Source organism: Ranitomeya variabilis, chromosome 2, assembly GCF_051348905.1.
Source record: "Ranitomeya variabilis isolate aRanVar5 chromosome 2, aRanVar5.hap1, whole genome shotgun sequence".
Taxonomy (NCBI): Eukaryota; Metazoa; Chordata; class Amphibia; order Anura; family Dendrobatidae; genus Ranitomeya; species Ranitomeya variabilis.
Window position 1 is genome coordinate 447191187 of NC_135233.1, and position 17299 is coordinate 447208485.

At 42.4% G+C, this 17299-nt stretch overlaps 1 protein-coding gene across 2 annotated transcripts in view; it reads right to left on the bottom strand.

Annotated features, from left to right (window-relative positions):
* Positions 1–112: 112 nt before the first annotated feature.
* Positions 113–17299, bottom strand: part of ZDHHC13 (zDHHC palmitoyltransferase 13) — a 53068-nt gene continuing 35881 nt past the window's right edge. For both annotated transcript variants that reach the window (XM_077287210.1, XM_077287209.1), the window contains exons 6-17: positions 8154–8218; positions 7016–7178; positions 6741–6866; positions 5359–5492; positions 4595–4695; positions 4104–4228; positions 3790–3852; positions 3258–3351; positions 3031–3114; positions 2792–2949; positions 1410–1507; positions 113–310 (exon numbers count right to left, since the gene is read on the bottom strand). In XM_077287210.1, coding sequence (XP_077143325.1) covers positions 172–310; positions 1410–1507; positions 2792–2949; positions 3031–3114; positions 3258–3351; positions 3790–3852; positions 4104–4228; positions 4595–4695; positions 5359–5492; positions 6741–6866; positions 7016–7178; positions 8154–8218 — 1350 coding nt within the window. In that variant the 3' untranslated portion in view covers positions 113–171. The remainder of the gene's footprint in view (positions 311–1409; positions 1508–2791; positions 2950–3030; positions 3115–3257; positions 3352–3789; positions 3853–4103; positions 4229–4594; positions 4696–5358; positions 5493–6740; positions 6867–7015; positions 7179–8153; positions 8219–17299) is intronic.

Below are 17299 nucleotides of genomic sequence, written 5' to 3' on the forward strand. Positions count from 1 at the left end.
GGGATGTCTTAAACTCTCATTTTCGTCCAATCTATAAACAGACAAAGGTCCTGCCAATCGTTCCGGAGGGTGGGCTATACAAGGTTCCCCCAGGTGTTACCGTCCTAGCACGTCACCCCAGGACGGTGGTAACTAGTAGGCACTGGATGGCTGCTAGGTCACAGAGTACCTCTAGACAGACTGGGCACCCCTCATCATGGAGGCCTGGAAGATGTTGTGGTATTGCTGTGTCCAATCTACGGGATTGGTTTTGATTAATCCGAAGCACTGACAGCGAAAGAAATCTGCCAGATTCTGGATACAGCCACGGCTGGAAGACAGAAAATTCAGGTCATCACTCCACCGTACTACTGAACAGGAGGAGCCATAGGATGGCACAGGTGATGCATTGCTATGGAAGCAGCTAGCTAAACGAGAACTCCACATCCACAGATGCTAAAAATGATTTTCTGCTTCAATAGTGGAAATCAAGAGCAAAAATGGTCGATCTAGGAAGCAAATACAGCGCACACAGCGAAAGAACAAGCAGCCTGTATTAATATTAAAGAAGCACTCCTCCTATTAAAGCATTTATCCTCTTACTATATTGCAGTCATATTATATAGCACTGTGTACTTACAATTGCTCATTTTGCCTTTCTACCCAGCCACCACTTCTCTTTTCTCCGCTCTATGTAGAAACAGGAAGTCTCTTGTCCCTATATTTATCATCCCCCTCTTCAACACCTGACCCAGCTGCTCCCTCCTCCCAGGGACTTTTGCAGTGATTCATGACTTTTGCAGACAAAATTGTCCTCCTGCTACTTCATAGAGCTTAGAAGGATTCAGCTAGTCAATTTTTAACCACCTGATGTCATTTACCTAATTGAAGAGAGAAGAATTAGCAGGGTAGAAAGGCAAAGTGAGCAATTGTAAGTACACAGTGCCATATAATATGAGGACTGCAATATAATAAGAGGATACAAATTTTGAAAGCAGTCAGCATAGCTGCTGCAAAAAGGCATCCCATGTGCCATAAGGAAAAAAAATGATTCAGAGAAAACATTGCATGCAGTCTTCGGCTTCAAAAATTATGTGTGTATGCCGGCATCTAAAAAAAGACGCTGTGTGCACGTGCTCTAAAAGCTGCATTAAAAATTATCACTCTCAGCAAAACATCATCCTGTGTAAACAAGTAATGTGCTGCTATGAACAAGACGTCCCAAGTGCAAAGAATGATAGTATTAATGATCTTTTTATGTGCATGAATGTGTGGTCGGCTTATCTTAACAGGCCATTAAATGATCGTAGCTCGGCGTGGATGTAGCCAATCAATGGTTGTTTAACAGGCTAAATGCAGCCGTTGTGCCTTGTCGTCATGTGTCTCCAATGACTAGACACATGTGAACTGGATGCACAGAGAACACTTACTTAAAGGGAGATCTCCGCAGCGGCACTTGGTGCTTACTGTATCGGTTCTGCACTTGGAGATTGAACCTTTCTTGAGTTGTTAGACCCAGAAACATGATCTACAAAAAAAAAAAAAAAAAACACAACAAATGTGAAGTACATCAATTGTTCAATGCATTAAATATGTTCTGTCCTTTGGCGTCAAGATCTTCCTCCTCTCTTTCACATTCTTCGGTAAGGTTATGTGCGCACGTTGAGTATTTGCTTGCAGAAGTTTCTGCATCTCTTGGCAGGAAAAACAATGCAGAAAAAAACGCGGGTTTTTTGTATGTGTTTTTGTACAGCAATGAATTTTATTTTTTTTTTTAGCTAAAGATATTTTTAAAAAAGTGTTGTGATGTAATTTCTTGGTTCAACACCAGATTTTTCATGCTGATGAAGTGTGGCATCAGGGTAATGGGATTAGGGTTTGATATCAGCATCTGTTATTGACAGCTAGCTCTAGGCTTGGTAATGAAAAGGTATCAGCCTGACACCCTCATTACTAAGGGTACCGTCACACAGTGCCATTTTCATCGCTACGACGGCACGATTCGTGACGTTGCAGCGTCGTATAAGTATCGCTCCAGCGTCGTATACTGCGGTCACACGTTGCAATACACGGCGCTGGAGCAATAATTTCATGACGTATTTGCGATGTAGAAGCCGTTGGTTACTGTGCGCACATCGTATACAACCTGTGTCACACGATGCAATCATGCCGCCACAGCGGGACACTAGACGACGAAAGAAAGTTTCAAACGATCTGCTACGACGTACGATTCTCAGCGGGGATCCGGATCGCAGTAGCGTGTCAGACACAGTGATATCGTAAATGCATCGCTGGAACGTCACGAATCGTGCCGTTGTAGCGATCAAAATTGCACTGTGTGACGGTACCCTAAGCCATTAAGTACACACACTGTCACAGCCTATGTAGGAACCTTAAAAGAACAAACGTACACAGGCTGTTACCAGACAGCAACTGGTAATTTTAAAGAAAAAAAAGTTGCGTGGGCTCCCGTGTAGTTTTAATAACCAGCAGAGGGAAAGCTGAACGCTGATGTTAATATTCTATGAAGGAGCCAAGAGCCATGAAAGGTTCCCAGGCTATTAGCAGCTCACATATCTTTGCTTAGCCTTTACTGGCTAATTTACAGGAGGACCCAAGAAAAAAATTGAAGTAGGGTCCCTCTATAAAAATCTACCTTTCTAGTAAATCTTCCACACGACCGCAGGCAAGAGGAGTTTGGATAATGAGGCACAGTGGAAAAAGCTCAAGAAAGTCCTTATCCAGCACCTATAAGGCCCCTTTGATGGAGATTTAGAAAACTGTGTCTGTATATTGATGTAGATTTTGTTACCTGATATATTTGCAGTATAAGCATCAGCGTAGACCACACAGTGAGAAAACACACAAGGATGAAGATATACAGAACCCACGGGGAACACGATATAATCTCCGCCAAGAAACCTCCAATGCCGTCTTTCTGTAAATTAGTGGAGCACTGACTGACCCAGACTGTGAGAAAAGAAGAAATAGATGCGATCATGTATCAAGCACATAACGCGAGTGGCCGCACATGTGCCGATCTGTACTTACATATAGAGGAGGCATAGATCATCCAGTGACCCATGACTGTCAGGGCAAAGAGGAAGAGCACAAAATAATGATGGTTCCCAGCACCTGGAGGAACAGGAGGATTTAGATAAGTGGTTATCACGACTATACAATGTTTCAATTGCCATTCAGGTTTCTGGGAAAGTTGGGTGACAATGCTAGAATTATATTAGGGTTTTCTCTATTTTCAGGGGAATATTGCCACTCACCAATACAATGTCCAGTCCATATACAGTGTTGATCAAACTTAGCCACACAGGCATTGCATGCGTGACAGTGCATAGACCTCAGTGGCTTCTTTACCTGCAGGATGACACAAAGGGTTAATAGGAGCTAGCACAAATAGTTAAGGACTATAGTATTATATACAGAGGAACTGAAGCGGTTTGGATTATACAGCAATTTCCAGATTATAAGGACTGAAATATCCTAAGAGGCTATGTTGATCCCTACTTTGCAGCACTATTCATAAGGGACCAGAATGACTTATATTGGGGTCTTAGCCCTGTACTTGGCTATTTCCGTCAGTTGTACAGTCATTGGTAGTGTGCAAGCAAGACAGTATACATTCAAAAAGGAACACGAGACCCCCTTTCTGTGATCGCGTGGGGGCCAGGGGTCAGATCCCCAGTAATCCAACATTACCAATTAGCCTGAAGTGTCACAGCCGCCTCTGCCCACTCAATGTGATAGTTTTACCATAAATAATTTACAAAATATAATCAAAAAGGAAACACATACCAGGCAGGAAGTACAGAACAATCTAACGTCCAGACACCCGGCTTCAGCAAGACTAATAATGGTCTGCAAAAAAAATAAATTACAACTTTATTAAATGACAGTAATCAGATATGACATACACAGATGTTTTCTCCCAATGTATACCCCTACCAAGAAAAGGCTGTGGCATATCCATCCCTTGGGTGAATAAAGACCTAGATATAGAATTGAGGCATACACCCGTAATTTTTCTGAAGTTAAAAAGGTGCCACTAATAATTCTATTGTACTACCTCACATATTTAAGCAATAACACTTCAATAACAGATGACGTACCTGCTTCTTCTCCTCTTCTGAACTTTTGATGTATCCGGGATCCGTTCTCCATGTCTTGTAGAAATAATATGCAAGTAAAAAGACGCTGATCACAAATGGCACCTGGATTGTTGCTTGAGCCAAATGTGATGGATAGCAACCTCGTTAAGGAAAATGACAAATATTTGCCACTTAGAACTGAATGTAAAGAACTATTACATTTATTTAAAGGAGACTTCTTTTTTTTTTTTTTTTTTTTTTACCCCACCCCTTCCATATGCTATACTGGAGCATAGGGGTCCAGCTCATCAGTTTATGCTTTTATGCCAAATTGCAGGAATTCAGGCACATTGGCATATTCTCCTTCATGAAGTGAACATATCAGGTTTTACCATTATCTGCCTTTTTATGCGTCTTCAAGGCAAGATGGGGAATGAGATTTTTTGTTGCTACTTTGATGGTAGTACCCCAAGTAGCAGAGTAAAAAAAAAAAGAAAAAAAAAAAAGGATATCAGGCAGGAAGCAGATAAACCACGTCATAAACATCCAGAATATTGAACTGATGAAGAAGATGGCGGGCATGTGCTTCTGACTGGATGGACCGACAAATCGTCTGCAAAAGAAAGTACAAAAGTGTATCAGTTATTTGCCGTCTCAACATGGCGGTGTATCACAATGTCACCCATTGGGTCATCTCCTTCCCTCTCTAAGACCTCTGCCGTCTCATCATGGCTGTGTATCACAATGTCACCCATCGGGTCATCTCCTTCCCTCTCTCGGACCCCTGCCGTCTCATCATGGCAGTGTATCACAATGTCACCCATCGGGTCGTCTCCTTCCCTCTCTCGGACCCCTGCCGTCTCATCATGGCAGTGTATCACAATGTCACCCATCGGGTCGTCTCCTTCCCTCTCTCGGACCCCTGCCGTCTCATCATGGCAGTGTATCACAATGTCACCCATCGGGTCGTCTCCTTCCCTCTCTCGGACCCCTGCCGCCTCATCATGGCAGTGTATCACAATGTCACCCATCGGGTCTTCTCCTTCCCTCTCTCGGACCTCTGCAGTCTCCTCATGGCTGTGTATAACAACATCACCCATCGGGTCATCTCCTTTCCTCTCTCAGACCTCTGCCGTCTCATCATGGCTGTGTGTCACTTCATCACCCATTCTGTCAACTCCTTCCCTCTCCCATATGTGGAAATTTTAAGACTTCATGCACTAGACTTACTCTTTTCTCTCTAACATACAGCAATAAAAATAGGCATTCAGCAAACCTGGTTAAGAGCTGAGACCCAGCAGTGACCAATGCGAGGAGGGTCCCTTTTAAGAGCCAGGAATCTGTATGCATGTTCATAATGTATCCGACGCCCCCCAAGAGAGACAAGAACACCAACGTCACCAATGAGATCTGATGAAAAGAGGGAGAAAAAAAGTTATGTGAGTACTATCTTATTAAAGAGTAATCCCAATTCTAGAGTAAAAGGTTTATCAGAGAAACCTTAAAAGATCCCCAACTCATTGATAAATCATGAGCATTTGGTAATTCAATATACATTATATATACAGAAACAAGTACCCACAGGACACAGTCAGATAACAATGACCAATCTCTTCCTGAAACTGTTGGGATAAGGGTGACCACCGATCCCTGCAATTTTAATCCCTTAGGTGCCGTGATCAGAATTTAACAAGGCATCTAAGTGGTTCAAAAGAAGGAGGTGGCTCCATTTAGCCCCAATGTTTGGGGAGCTGATGTGGTATCATGGAAGTTCCTGATAATGCCCCCAATGACTGACATCTTAGTCCTCCCACTGGACCCTGCCATAAAAAACAAAACAAAACACAACTCACAAAAAATAGGCGTTTGTATTTAACGACCCCAGTGTGTATATATTAAAACGAAAAGAATAAACAAATGACAGAATTGCTATTTTTCATCCATATACCTACCCAGCAAACCAAAAAAATAAAATACAAATCATGTGTACTCCAAAATAGTACTAATAAAAATATCAACTGCAAAAAAAAACCCAAACAAACCAAGGCCTCAAATATCATTGTTGATGGCTTGCAGAATATGTACCATATATTTGACCCAAATAAATGGGTTTTTTTTGTTTTTTTTTACTTGTACAAAATAAGAAAAAGAAAATATATACACTTGGCATTGCCTTACTCCTACTGTCCTGTAGAATAAAAGGCTTTCAAGCGCATAACTACCTCAAAATATCACAATTAAAAATTACAACTTGTCCCACAAAATGCAAGCCCTCATATGGCTGTGTTGAGCGAGACCATGGAATAAAAAAAAAAATAAAAGCAAAAAACTGCTGTGTCCTCAGGTCCAAAATTGCTGAACCATGAGAGGGTTAAAGAAGACTTGTAGCAGCAAAAAACTAGAATATGCCAAAAAGAAACCTGACCTATATAAACACTGCAGACAATGATGGGTTGCTTAACTACATGGCAATATTGCATCAGAGGCTAGAACCAGATCCTGTCCATAGTGGAGTAATATGCCCCGATTCTTGCCCCATGACGTCTGGCCCAGGAATTAGACCATCCTAAACATAACATATGGGGTTGTACAACCATGCACTTATAGGACGCCTGGTGTTATTTTAGGGTCAGAGGACTGATGATACCAGGACCCCACCTCGTACTTCTGTAGGGTCTTTAGGGCTCTAGAGCTCCGTCCTGATCTGGAGTTTGCTTCACTTGTCAAAATATGGAGGATTAGGCGATTTCTGGTTTCTTTGGCAAGATCAAGAGGCGTTTCCCCCTATGACACAAAAGAACCAAAAAAATTAAAGTCAGTAGTAGAAGGAGTGACAGAGTGAAAAAACTGTGTTTAGTGGGAGCGTATATGTAACCCCCACAAAATGGACTTCCAAAGAAAAAAAAACAAAAAACAGTAGGATCATATCAGACCTTATCGTTCTGCACATCCAAACTTGATCCAGCCTCTAAGAGCAAATCCACAGCATTCACATTGCCGGAGGAGACCGCCCAGTGAAGCGCCGTGTTCCTGTGGATCTTGTCAGCGAGGTTCACAGACGGGTTCAACTTTAGAAGAAAACTAGTGGGTTCCATGCTGACAGAAAGCAGAGATCTCATCACTATGCGACTTTAGGATTGTTTTACATTTCTAAAACACTTATGAGCCAAAGTGTTCCGACCCACATGGCGCCATGGCTCTTATTGGACCCACAGCTGATGGAGAAAAGTCAGTCCTAAATGATTGGCGATGGGTCACTACAATGATTATAAATAAGTGTGGGGGTAATGCGTAAATCAAGACTTATATGATTATTAAATCTGGTGACACATACTCATTAAATGATGTGTGGACCTTAGTTTTTGAGTGCATCTGTAATGAAAACGAAGCAACTTCACAAATAATCATAAAAAAAGCACTTTTACCGTTTCTGATATGCGGCTTCTACACAGAGCTATGTGTTTCCATGGTTTCAGACTAGAAACAAGCTATGTGTAGTCTGGTCCTGCAGTCATTCTCTTTTTACATAGTAATAACGGTTTTAGAATTGATCTACATGGGGTTTGTTTATAGTGTGTGGCCAAGAAGCCAAAGATAAAGCAGTAAGAATTTATTTATTATGGCTATTTGCAAAGTTCTTTCATTTTACTTTATAGGTGCATTGGGGATGGATGTGTATAAATAGCGTAATGTTTATACAATACAATTCAATAACCAACAGTTCATTAAAGAAGGCTTTCCCAGGAACTGAACACTTGATTTCTTAAATTATTCGCACGGTCCTCTAGCGCACAATGTGAATCTGAAACCCAATTATATACAAAGTCTTTACTGTGGACCAGTCCTTAAAAAACAGAGACCCTCAAAGTTATCCATGGCGACACAAACTTCTGGCCCACATTGAAAAATAGTCTGAGTCATGCGGTATCGGTATGTGACGGATAATTTAAAAGAAAAATTTAAGGTCAGCCAAAACATAAAAAAAAAAAAAAATCTTCTGAGTGCTTCTCTATAGGGCGCATACATTTTTAAATTCCCTGTAAGTTTATACCGAGTCATCATTTCCATTACCCAATAATTTTCTGTGCAGACAGCATGAGCGGCGTCATCCCATTCACATCCGGCCCATCGATGTTCTGTAAGTAGAAGACTCGCAGCTGAAGTCATATTGTGAGAGGAGAATGGGCTAACACGTCGCTGAGTAAACCATACTGAAAATATTGAGAAAATTATAGTTCTGCAATATGTTAATATTTGTTGTGATTAAAGGGATACTCTATGGGAGTTATAGAAACAACCAAGTGAATACAAAATACAGGCACATCTGCAAAACCGCTTATTCATTCATTCTGTGGACGTGGCAGTATTCAGTATGTGGACCGAGGGACAGCGTTCTAGAGATAGGTGATGATACCCTGGTCCTGTGAATTAGCCATAAATGTCTACAGGTGGTAATACACCTTTACATTGATTTAAATTGTAAAGATCTGTTTACAGTCAATGAATGGGAACAACCCGAAAACAATTTTACTATAAAAGGACGCCATACATGTTAGACCAGTGTTTCTCAACTCCAGTCCTCAAGACCCACCAGCAAGTCATGTTTTCAGGATTTCCTTAGTATTGCGATGGAATTAATGCTTGAGCAGGTGATAAAATTATCACCTGTGCAATACTAAGGAAATCCTGAAAACGTGACCTGTTGGTGGGTCTTGAGGAATGGAGTTGAGAAACACTTTGTTAGACTAACATTGGCCAATAGTCTAATGTATGGCGGACCCCCAACTCTCCCTGACTGATGATACTGAAGGAGTTAAGAATATACGATTTTAGATTATCGCTCTTTTTGGACCCGGTGAGATCATCTGCTGGCAGAGGCTTTCTCATACAGGACGCAGGAGCGCGGGGTCAATTAGACTGTTCCTGTGAATGGAGGAATTGAGGCAGATAGATAGTGGATGATCGAACCATCACTTGACCAACAGCCATCTACTGTGTAAGGGGGGCTTAACTGTATCCAGGCAAGACATTCCTCCATTAACTTATAGGGTTATTCCCAAAATCAAAGTGGTCTCAGTATTCCGTACATGCAGAATTACTCGTGTGTCAACACAGTCGGTTTCTAAATCTACACTGATCTGCAGAAATCACACTAAAGGCCCCGTCTCACATAGCGAGATCGCTAGCAAGATCGCTGCTGAGTCATAAGTTTTGTGACGCAACAGCGACCTCAGTAGCGATCTCGCTATGTGTGACACGTACCAGCGACCAGGCCCCTGCTGTGAGATCGCTGGTCGTGTCGGAATGGCCTGGGCCGTTTTTTGGTCCTTGAGGTCCCGCTGACATCGCTGAATCGGTGTGTGTGACACCGATCCAGCGATGTCTTCACTGGTAACCAGGGTAAACATCGGGTTACTAAGCGCAGGGCCGCGCTTAGTAACCCGATGTTTACCCTGGTTACCAGCGTAAATGTAAAAATAAACAAACAGTACATACTCACCATCTGATGTCCGTCAGGTCCCTTGCCGTCTGCTTCCCACACTGACTGAGCGCCGCAAAGTGAAAGTGAAAGTACAGCACAGCGGTGATGTCACCGCTGCGCTCTGCTCTCACTGTACGGCGGCTCAGTCAGAGCAGGAAGCAGACGGCAAGGGACCTGACGGACATCAGATGGTGAGTATGTACTGTTTGTTTTTTTTGGTAACCAGGGTAAACATCGGGTTACTAAGCGCGGCCCTGCGCTTAGTAACCCGATGTTTACCCTGGTTACCCGGGTGCTGCAGGGGGACTTCGGCATCGTTGAAGACAGTTTCAACGATGCCGAAGTCGTTCCCCTGATCGTTGATCGCTGGAGAGAGCTGTCTGTGTGACAGCTCCCCAGCGACCACACAGCGACTTACCAACGATCACGGCCAGGTCGTATCGCTGGTCGTGATCGTTGGTAAATCGCTATGTGTGACGGGGCCTTAAGGGCTTGTGCACACGCTGCGGATTCCATTGCGGAATTTTTCGCAGTGGATTTGATAAATCCGCAGTGCAAAACCGCTGCGGTTTTTACTGCGGATTTATCGTGGTTTCTATTGCGGTTTCTTCTGTGGGTTTTCACCTGCAGATTTCTATTGGAGCAGGTGTAAACCCGCAGCGGAATCTGCACAAAGAATTGACATGCTGCGGAAAATAAACCGCTGCGTTTCCGCACGTTTTTTTCCACAGCATGTGCACTGCGGATTTCATTTCCCATAGCTTTACATGGTACTGTAAATGCATGGGAAACCGCTGCGGATCCGCAGCAAAATCCGCAGCGTGTGCACATACCCTAAACCTTCCCCTCATAATGGCCCCTAAGGGCTCTCTACTCTCCGTTGCCACTGAATCCATCCTCCAATAGTACGGACGTTGTCGGGATGGTTGCAAACTCAGATGCACCTAATGACCCTGTCTGATTAAACATCTGACAGCCGGGTTGTAGCACAGCTCGGCTATACTGAAGAGCTCACGGATAACAGTTGCATTTGCAAATAATGACCCTAATTAATAAAAACAGATGAACTCATGACTTTGTCTAATAGAACAGACCCAACATGGCTGTCATGGAAAAGAGGATTCCCAAGACCAACTTATGGCATCCTCCTTTCCCCGAGAGACATGTTGTAACACAGGTTAACTATGCATGCAGTCGAGAGAAAGATCATGCTCTGAAGACCCCCATGATTATTGGTCAAAATAGTGGGTCACAGTCACTACATTCAAAACTATTGATGGACACCTTATCACACAAAAAATTGCCCATGTTGAGATCGCTTTCTATCAAGAAGCACAAAGGAGAGCAGAGCGAGGGGCCCGCAGCACCAAGGAGAAGTAGGATGCCGCTGGGAAATTTAGTTTAAGCACCTAAGAACAATACCTCCCATTCAGCAGTATGAAACTGGAGTCACAGAAAAGAAAAAAAAATTATAGACAAAAAGGTACAACATACATACAGGTCCTTCTCAAAAAATTAGCATATAGTGTTAAATTTCATTATTTACCATAATGTAATGATTACAATTAAACTTTCATATATTATAGATTCATTATCCACCAACTGAAATTTGTCAGGTCTTTTATTGTTTTAATACTGATGATTTTGGCCTACAACTCCTGATAACCCAAAAAACCTGTCTCAATAAATTAGCATATCAAGAAAAGGTTCTCTAAACGACCTATTACCCTAATCTTCTGAATCAACTAATTAACTCTAAACACATGCAAAAGATACCTGAGGCTTTTAAAAACTCCCTGCCTGGTTCATTACTCAAAACCCCCATCATGGGTAAGACTAGCGACCTGACAGATGTCAAGAAGGCCATCATTGACACCCTCAAGCAAGAGGGTAAGACCCAGAAAGAAATTTCTCAACAAATAGGCTGTTCCCAGAGTGCTGTATCAAGGCACCTCAATGGTAAGTCTGTTGGAAGGAAACAATGTGGCAGAAAACGTTGTACAACGAGAAGAGGTGACCGGACCCTGAGGAAGATTGTGGAGAAGGACCGATTCCAGACCTTGGGGAACCTGAGGAAGCAGTGGACTGAGTCTGGTGTGGAAACATCCAGAGCCACCGTGCACAGGCGTGTGCAGGAAATGGGCTACAGGTGCCGCATTCCCCAGGTAAAGCCACTTTTGAACCATAAACAGCGGCAGAAGCGCCTGACCTGGTACTTTTTTCTGATGAAAGCAAATTTTGCATGTCATTCGGAAATCAAGGTGCCAGAGTCTGGAGGAAGACTGGAGAGAAGGAAATGCCAAAATGCCTGAAGTCCAGTGTCAAGTACCCACAGTCAGTGATGGTGTGGGGTGCCATGTCAGCTGCTGGTGTTGGTCCACTGTGTTTCATCAAGGGCAGGGTCAATGCAGCTAGCTATCAGGAGATTTTGGAGCACTTCATGCTTCCATCGGCTGAAATGCTTTATGGAGATGAAGATTTCATTTTTCAGCACGACCTGGCACCTGCTCACAGTGCCAAAACCACTGGTAAATGGTTTACTGACCATGGTATTACTGTGCTCAATTGGCCTGCCAACTCTCCTGACCTGAACCCCATAGAGAATCTGTGGGATATTGTGAAGAGAAAGTTGAGAGACGCAAGACCCAACACTCTGGATGAGCTTAAGGCCGCTATTGAAGCATCCTGGGCCTCCATAACATCTCAGCAGTGTCACAGGCTGATTGCCTCCATGCCACGCCGCATTGAAGCAGTCATTTCTGCCAAAGGATTCCCGACCAAGTATTGAGTGCATAACTGAACATTATTATTTGATGGTTTTTTTGTTTGTTATTAAAAAACACTTTTATTTGATTGGACGGGTGAAATATGCTAATTTATTGAGACAGGTTTTTTGGGTTATCAGGAGTTGTAGGCCAAAATCATCAGTATTAAAACAATAAAAGACCTGACAAATTTCAGTTGGTGGATAATGAATCTATAATATATGAAAGTTTAATTGTAATCATTACATTATGGTAAATAATGAAATTTAACACTATATGCTAATTTTTTGAGAAGGACCTGTACATACTGGGCTTAATTTATATATTAACAATAGTTATACACACACTGTCCTGTATAAAAAAAAAAATAAAAAAAAGGATTGCCAATGTGGGTTTAAAAGCCTTGACACCGGTCTGAAAACTTTTGCTGACACATTGTGACAAAATATTTAGCTCAGATTGGTTTAGAGGACTGAATATAACTGTAGCAAACTCTCAGCAGTGAGGAGTTGCATTTTATATTAACAACTTCACGACCTTGGGATAATCCATTTTTTTGCTCCCCTTCTTCCCAGAGCCATAACTTTTTCTATTTTTATGTCGATATGGCCATGTGAGGGTTCATTATTTTGTGGGACAAGTTGTACTTTTGAACAACATCATTGTTTTTACCATATACTGTACTGGAAAAACGGGAAAAAAATTCCAAGTGTCGTGAAATTGAAAAAAAAAGTGCAATCCCACACTTTTTTGTTTGGCTTTTTTGCTAGTTTTTTTTTTTTTTATTTAAATGGTGAAAAACATTTATAAAGTTTATAAAAAAAAAAAAAAAATGGAGCTACTTTCCAAGACCCGATGTGTCAATTTTTCTGGATATGGAGCTTCGTGAAAGCATTTTTTTTTTTTGCGAGAGGACGTTTTAATTGATACCCTTTTGGGCTAGATACAATGTTTTGATCACCTGTAATTGCTTTTATGCAATGTTACAGGGAACAAAACACTAGCTCTGTAGTTTTTTTTTTTGTCGCGTTACATCGTATACCGATTGGATTAATTCTTTTTATATTTTGATAGATCAGGCGTTTCTGAACGCAGAGATACCCAATGTGTGTATATTTTTTAATTAAACCCTTAAACCCCCGCAGCTTTATTCGGTTTTGCGTTCTCGTTTTTCACTCCCCTTCTTCCCAGAACCGTAACATTTTCAGGCAATATGGCCATGTGAGGGCTTATTTTTTGCGGGACGAGTTGTACTTTTGAACGACATCATTGGTTTTACCATATTGTGTACTAGAAAACGGGACAGAAATTCTAAGTGAGGTGAAATAGCAAAAAAAGTGCAATCCCACACTTGTATTTTGTTTGGCTTTTTTTTGCTAGGTTCACTAAATGCTAAACCTGACCAGCCATTATCATTCTCCAGGTCATTACGAGTTCATATACACCAAACATGTCAAGGTTCTTAATTATCTAAGTGGTGAAAAAAATGCCAAACTTTGCTTAAAAAAAAAAGGTGCGCCATTTTCCGATACCCGTAGCGTTTCCACTTTTTGTGATCTGGGGTCGGGTGAGGGCTTATTTTTTGCATGCCGAGCTGACGTTTTTTAATAATACCATTTTTTTAAAAAACAGGATTTTTGGTTGCTTACCGTAAAATCTGTTTCTCTGAGCCTTCATTGGGGGACACAGGAACCATGGGTGTATGCTGCTGCCACTAGGAGGCTGACACTATGCAAATAAAAAAAGCTAGCTCCTCCTCTGCAGTGTACACCCCACCGACAGGAAGTAGGATATTCAGTTAGGCTACGTTCACAACGTACGACGGATCGGAAACGCACGCAAAAACGCACCATGTTTGACGCATGCGTTTTACGACGCATGCGTTGTCAAACAATGATGTCTTTCCACACAATTTGTCTAGACAAACACCACCAATGATTAGAAGAGGGTGGGTCTAGTGTCTAGACAACAGATAATGCCACCAATGGGTAGATGAGGGTGGGTATTAATGTAATAGTGGTATATATATATATATATATATATATATATATATATATATATATATATATATATATATATATATATATATATATATATATAGTGACATATAGTGACAAACAATATAGTATAGTGGTATACAGTGGTATAGTGACAAACAATCCAACATTTTCTTTAGATATGGGGGATGTTTTTATCACTGTTTGCACTGTCTAGACACTTTTTTTAAAATTTTATGTAACGACGCATGCGTCGCACAACGCACGCACGACGCGCACACGCGACGCAAGTGCGTTGTCAATGGTTTCAATGGGAAATTGTAACGCAATGACGACGCACGAGCGACGCAAGTGCGACGCGTGCGTTTTTTTGACGCTACAAAAATGCAACATGTAGCGTCTCCGACGCCACCCAGGTGCGGTGAAACGACGCATGCGTCGTGCGTTTTACCGAAAACGCACGCCAAAGCAACGCATGCGTCCCCAATGATAAAGATAGGGGCGCATGATGCATGCGTTGTCGTGCGTCGACGACGCAGCGTCGCATGACGCTAATGTGAACGTAGCCTTAGTGAGAAAACAGTAGGAGAAGCAACGTGTAAACGAGAAAGAATAATATTATAATAATAATAATAATCATCTTCATTTATACAGCGCCAACAAACTTAAGCAGAGCTTTACAGTCTAAAAGTTTCAAACACTCAAAGAGCGTTCAAAGAAAATACCGGATTACTCACCGGTAATGCTCTTTTATAGAGCCCACGACAGCACCCACTGAGAGAGGGGATCCGCCCCTAGGAACAGGAAACCTACAGAGAGATAAAAGGGGCGGCCCCCCCTCGCTCCTCAGTTGTTTTACAGAGAAAAAGGAGGAACCGCCGCCCGGTTTTATTAGTTTAACAGGTTTAGGCATATATACATATTTACAACCTCATCTCATATTACTCTATTATATACAACTCCCTACTAAGACACCACGTGCAACTAAATAAAGAAAAGGGAGGGATTTGAATGGGTGCTGTCGTGGGCTCTATAAAAGAGCATTACCGGTGAGTAATCCGGTATTTTCTATTCGCCACGACAGCACCCACTGAGAGATTTTCAGAGACTATATACTGGGTGGGTTAACTGAATCAAGAACCGAAACCCCAAAGGTTAGGTCAGAAGCAGCAGATAGATCTAATCTATAGTGTCTATAGAAGGTATTTGGTGAAGACCAAGTTGCAGCCTTACATATAAGGTCTATCGGCACATTCGCCCTTTCTGCCCAGGAGGTCGATACGGCTCTTGTAGAGTGTGCTCCCACATGTATTGGAGGATCTCTTCCTCCAGCTTTATACGCCAGGACTATGGCATCTCTTATCCAGCGTGATAGCGTGTTCTTTGTGACTCTGGAACCCTTAGTTTTTCCCTGGAAAGACACAAAGAGAGCCCTACTCTTCCTCCAGTCCCTAGTCCTCTCTAAGTAGGCTAGAATAGTTCTCTTAACATCTAGGGTATGAAGCCTGGCTTCTTCTGGAGTTGAGTGGTCTTCATAGAAGGTAGGTAACAAGATCTCCTGGGATCTATGAAAACTAGTGGCTACCTTAGGGAGATAACAAGGGTCCGTTTTTAAAATTATTCTATCAGATGTCACGGATAGATAAGGAGGGTCAATTGACAAGGCATGGAGATCACTCACTCTTCTAGCGGATACTAACGCTACTAACAGTATTGTTTTTAGCGAGATGTTCTTTAATGAGGCCGCATGTAGAGGCTCAAACGGGCTTTGTGTCAAGGCATCTAGGACTAGAGATAGATCCCACTGAGGCACCTGTGGTATATGAATAGGTTTTGATCGTTCACATGCTGATATAAAACGAGAAACCCATCTATCTCCCGCCACATCATAACTAAAGAGGGCTCCTAGAGCTGAAACCTGGACTCTTAGAGTATTTACCGACAGTCCTAATTCAAGTCCTTTTTGCAAGAACTCCAATATTGAAAATATAGGTACTTCAGCGGAAAGTTGTGCAGTATGAAATTGAAGGAATTTTTTCCAAACCCTGACATAGATTTGGGTAGTGGAAGGCTTTCTACTCTTCATAAGAGTATCTATAAGCCCACTGGAAAAACCCCTTAGAGTTAGTAAGTGCCTCTCAAATTCCATACCGTCAGATTCATGCCTTCTACCCGAGGATGGAAAAACGGTCCCTGAGACAACAGGTCCTTGGTCTGAGGCAGGATCCAAGGGTCTGTAGTTGACATCGCCCTGAGCCAGGAGAACCATGGCCTTTTGGGCCAGAATGGGGCTACCAACAGAACTCTTGCCCCCTCCTCCCTTATTTTTCTTATTACTATAGGTAATAGATTCCATGGAGGGAATGCATAGGCTAGGTCGTATGTCCATGGCACCTGAAGGGCATCGAATATGTCGGGGTTGTCCAGTCTGCAAAGGGAGGCAAAAGTTTTGACCTGACGGTTGGACCTTGTTGCGAATAGGTCTATTTGAGGCACCCCCCATCGGTCTGTTATCAACCTGAAAATCTTTCTGCTGAGCATCCACTCCCCCTGATGAAGGGTATGGCGACTGAGGAAATCGGCACGCACGTTGTCTATGCCTCTGATGTGCACCGCTGATAAGGACAACAGATGACTTTCGGCTAAGGTCATGATGTTTGATGAGATTTCCATAAGATTTTCTGACCGTGTACCTCCTTGATGATTCAAATAGGCTACTGCCGAGGTGTTGTCTGAGAGAACCCTTGTGTGAGAGCCTCGTAGCTGGGGAAGAAAGTGGAGTAGGGAATAATATATGGCTCTTAATTCTTTTACATTAGAGGAATTAGCCAATTCTGATCTGGACCAAAGGCCTTGAACCACCTGATCCTCAAAATGTGCTCCCCAGCCTTCCGGACTAGCATCCGTGGTTACTATGGTAGAAGGGGTGATGACCCATGGTACCCCCTCTGATAGATTTCCCCAATCTAGCCA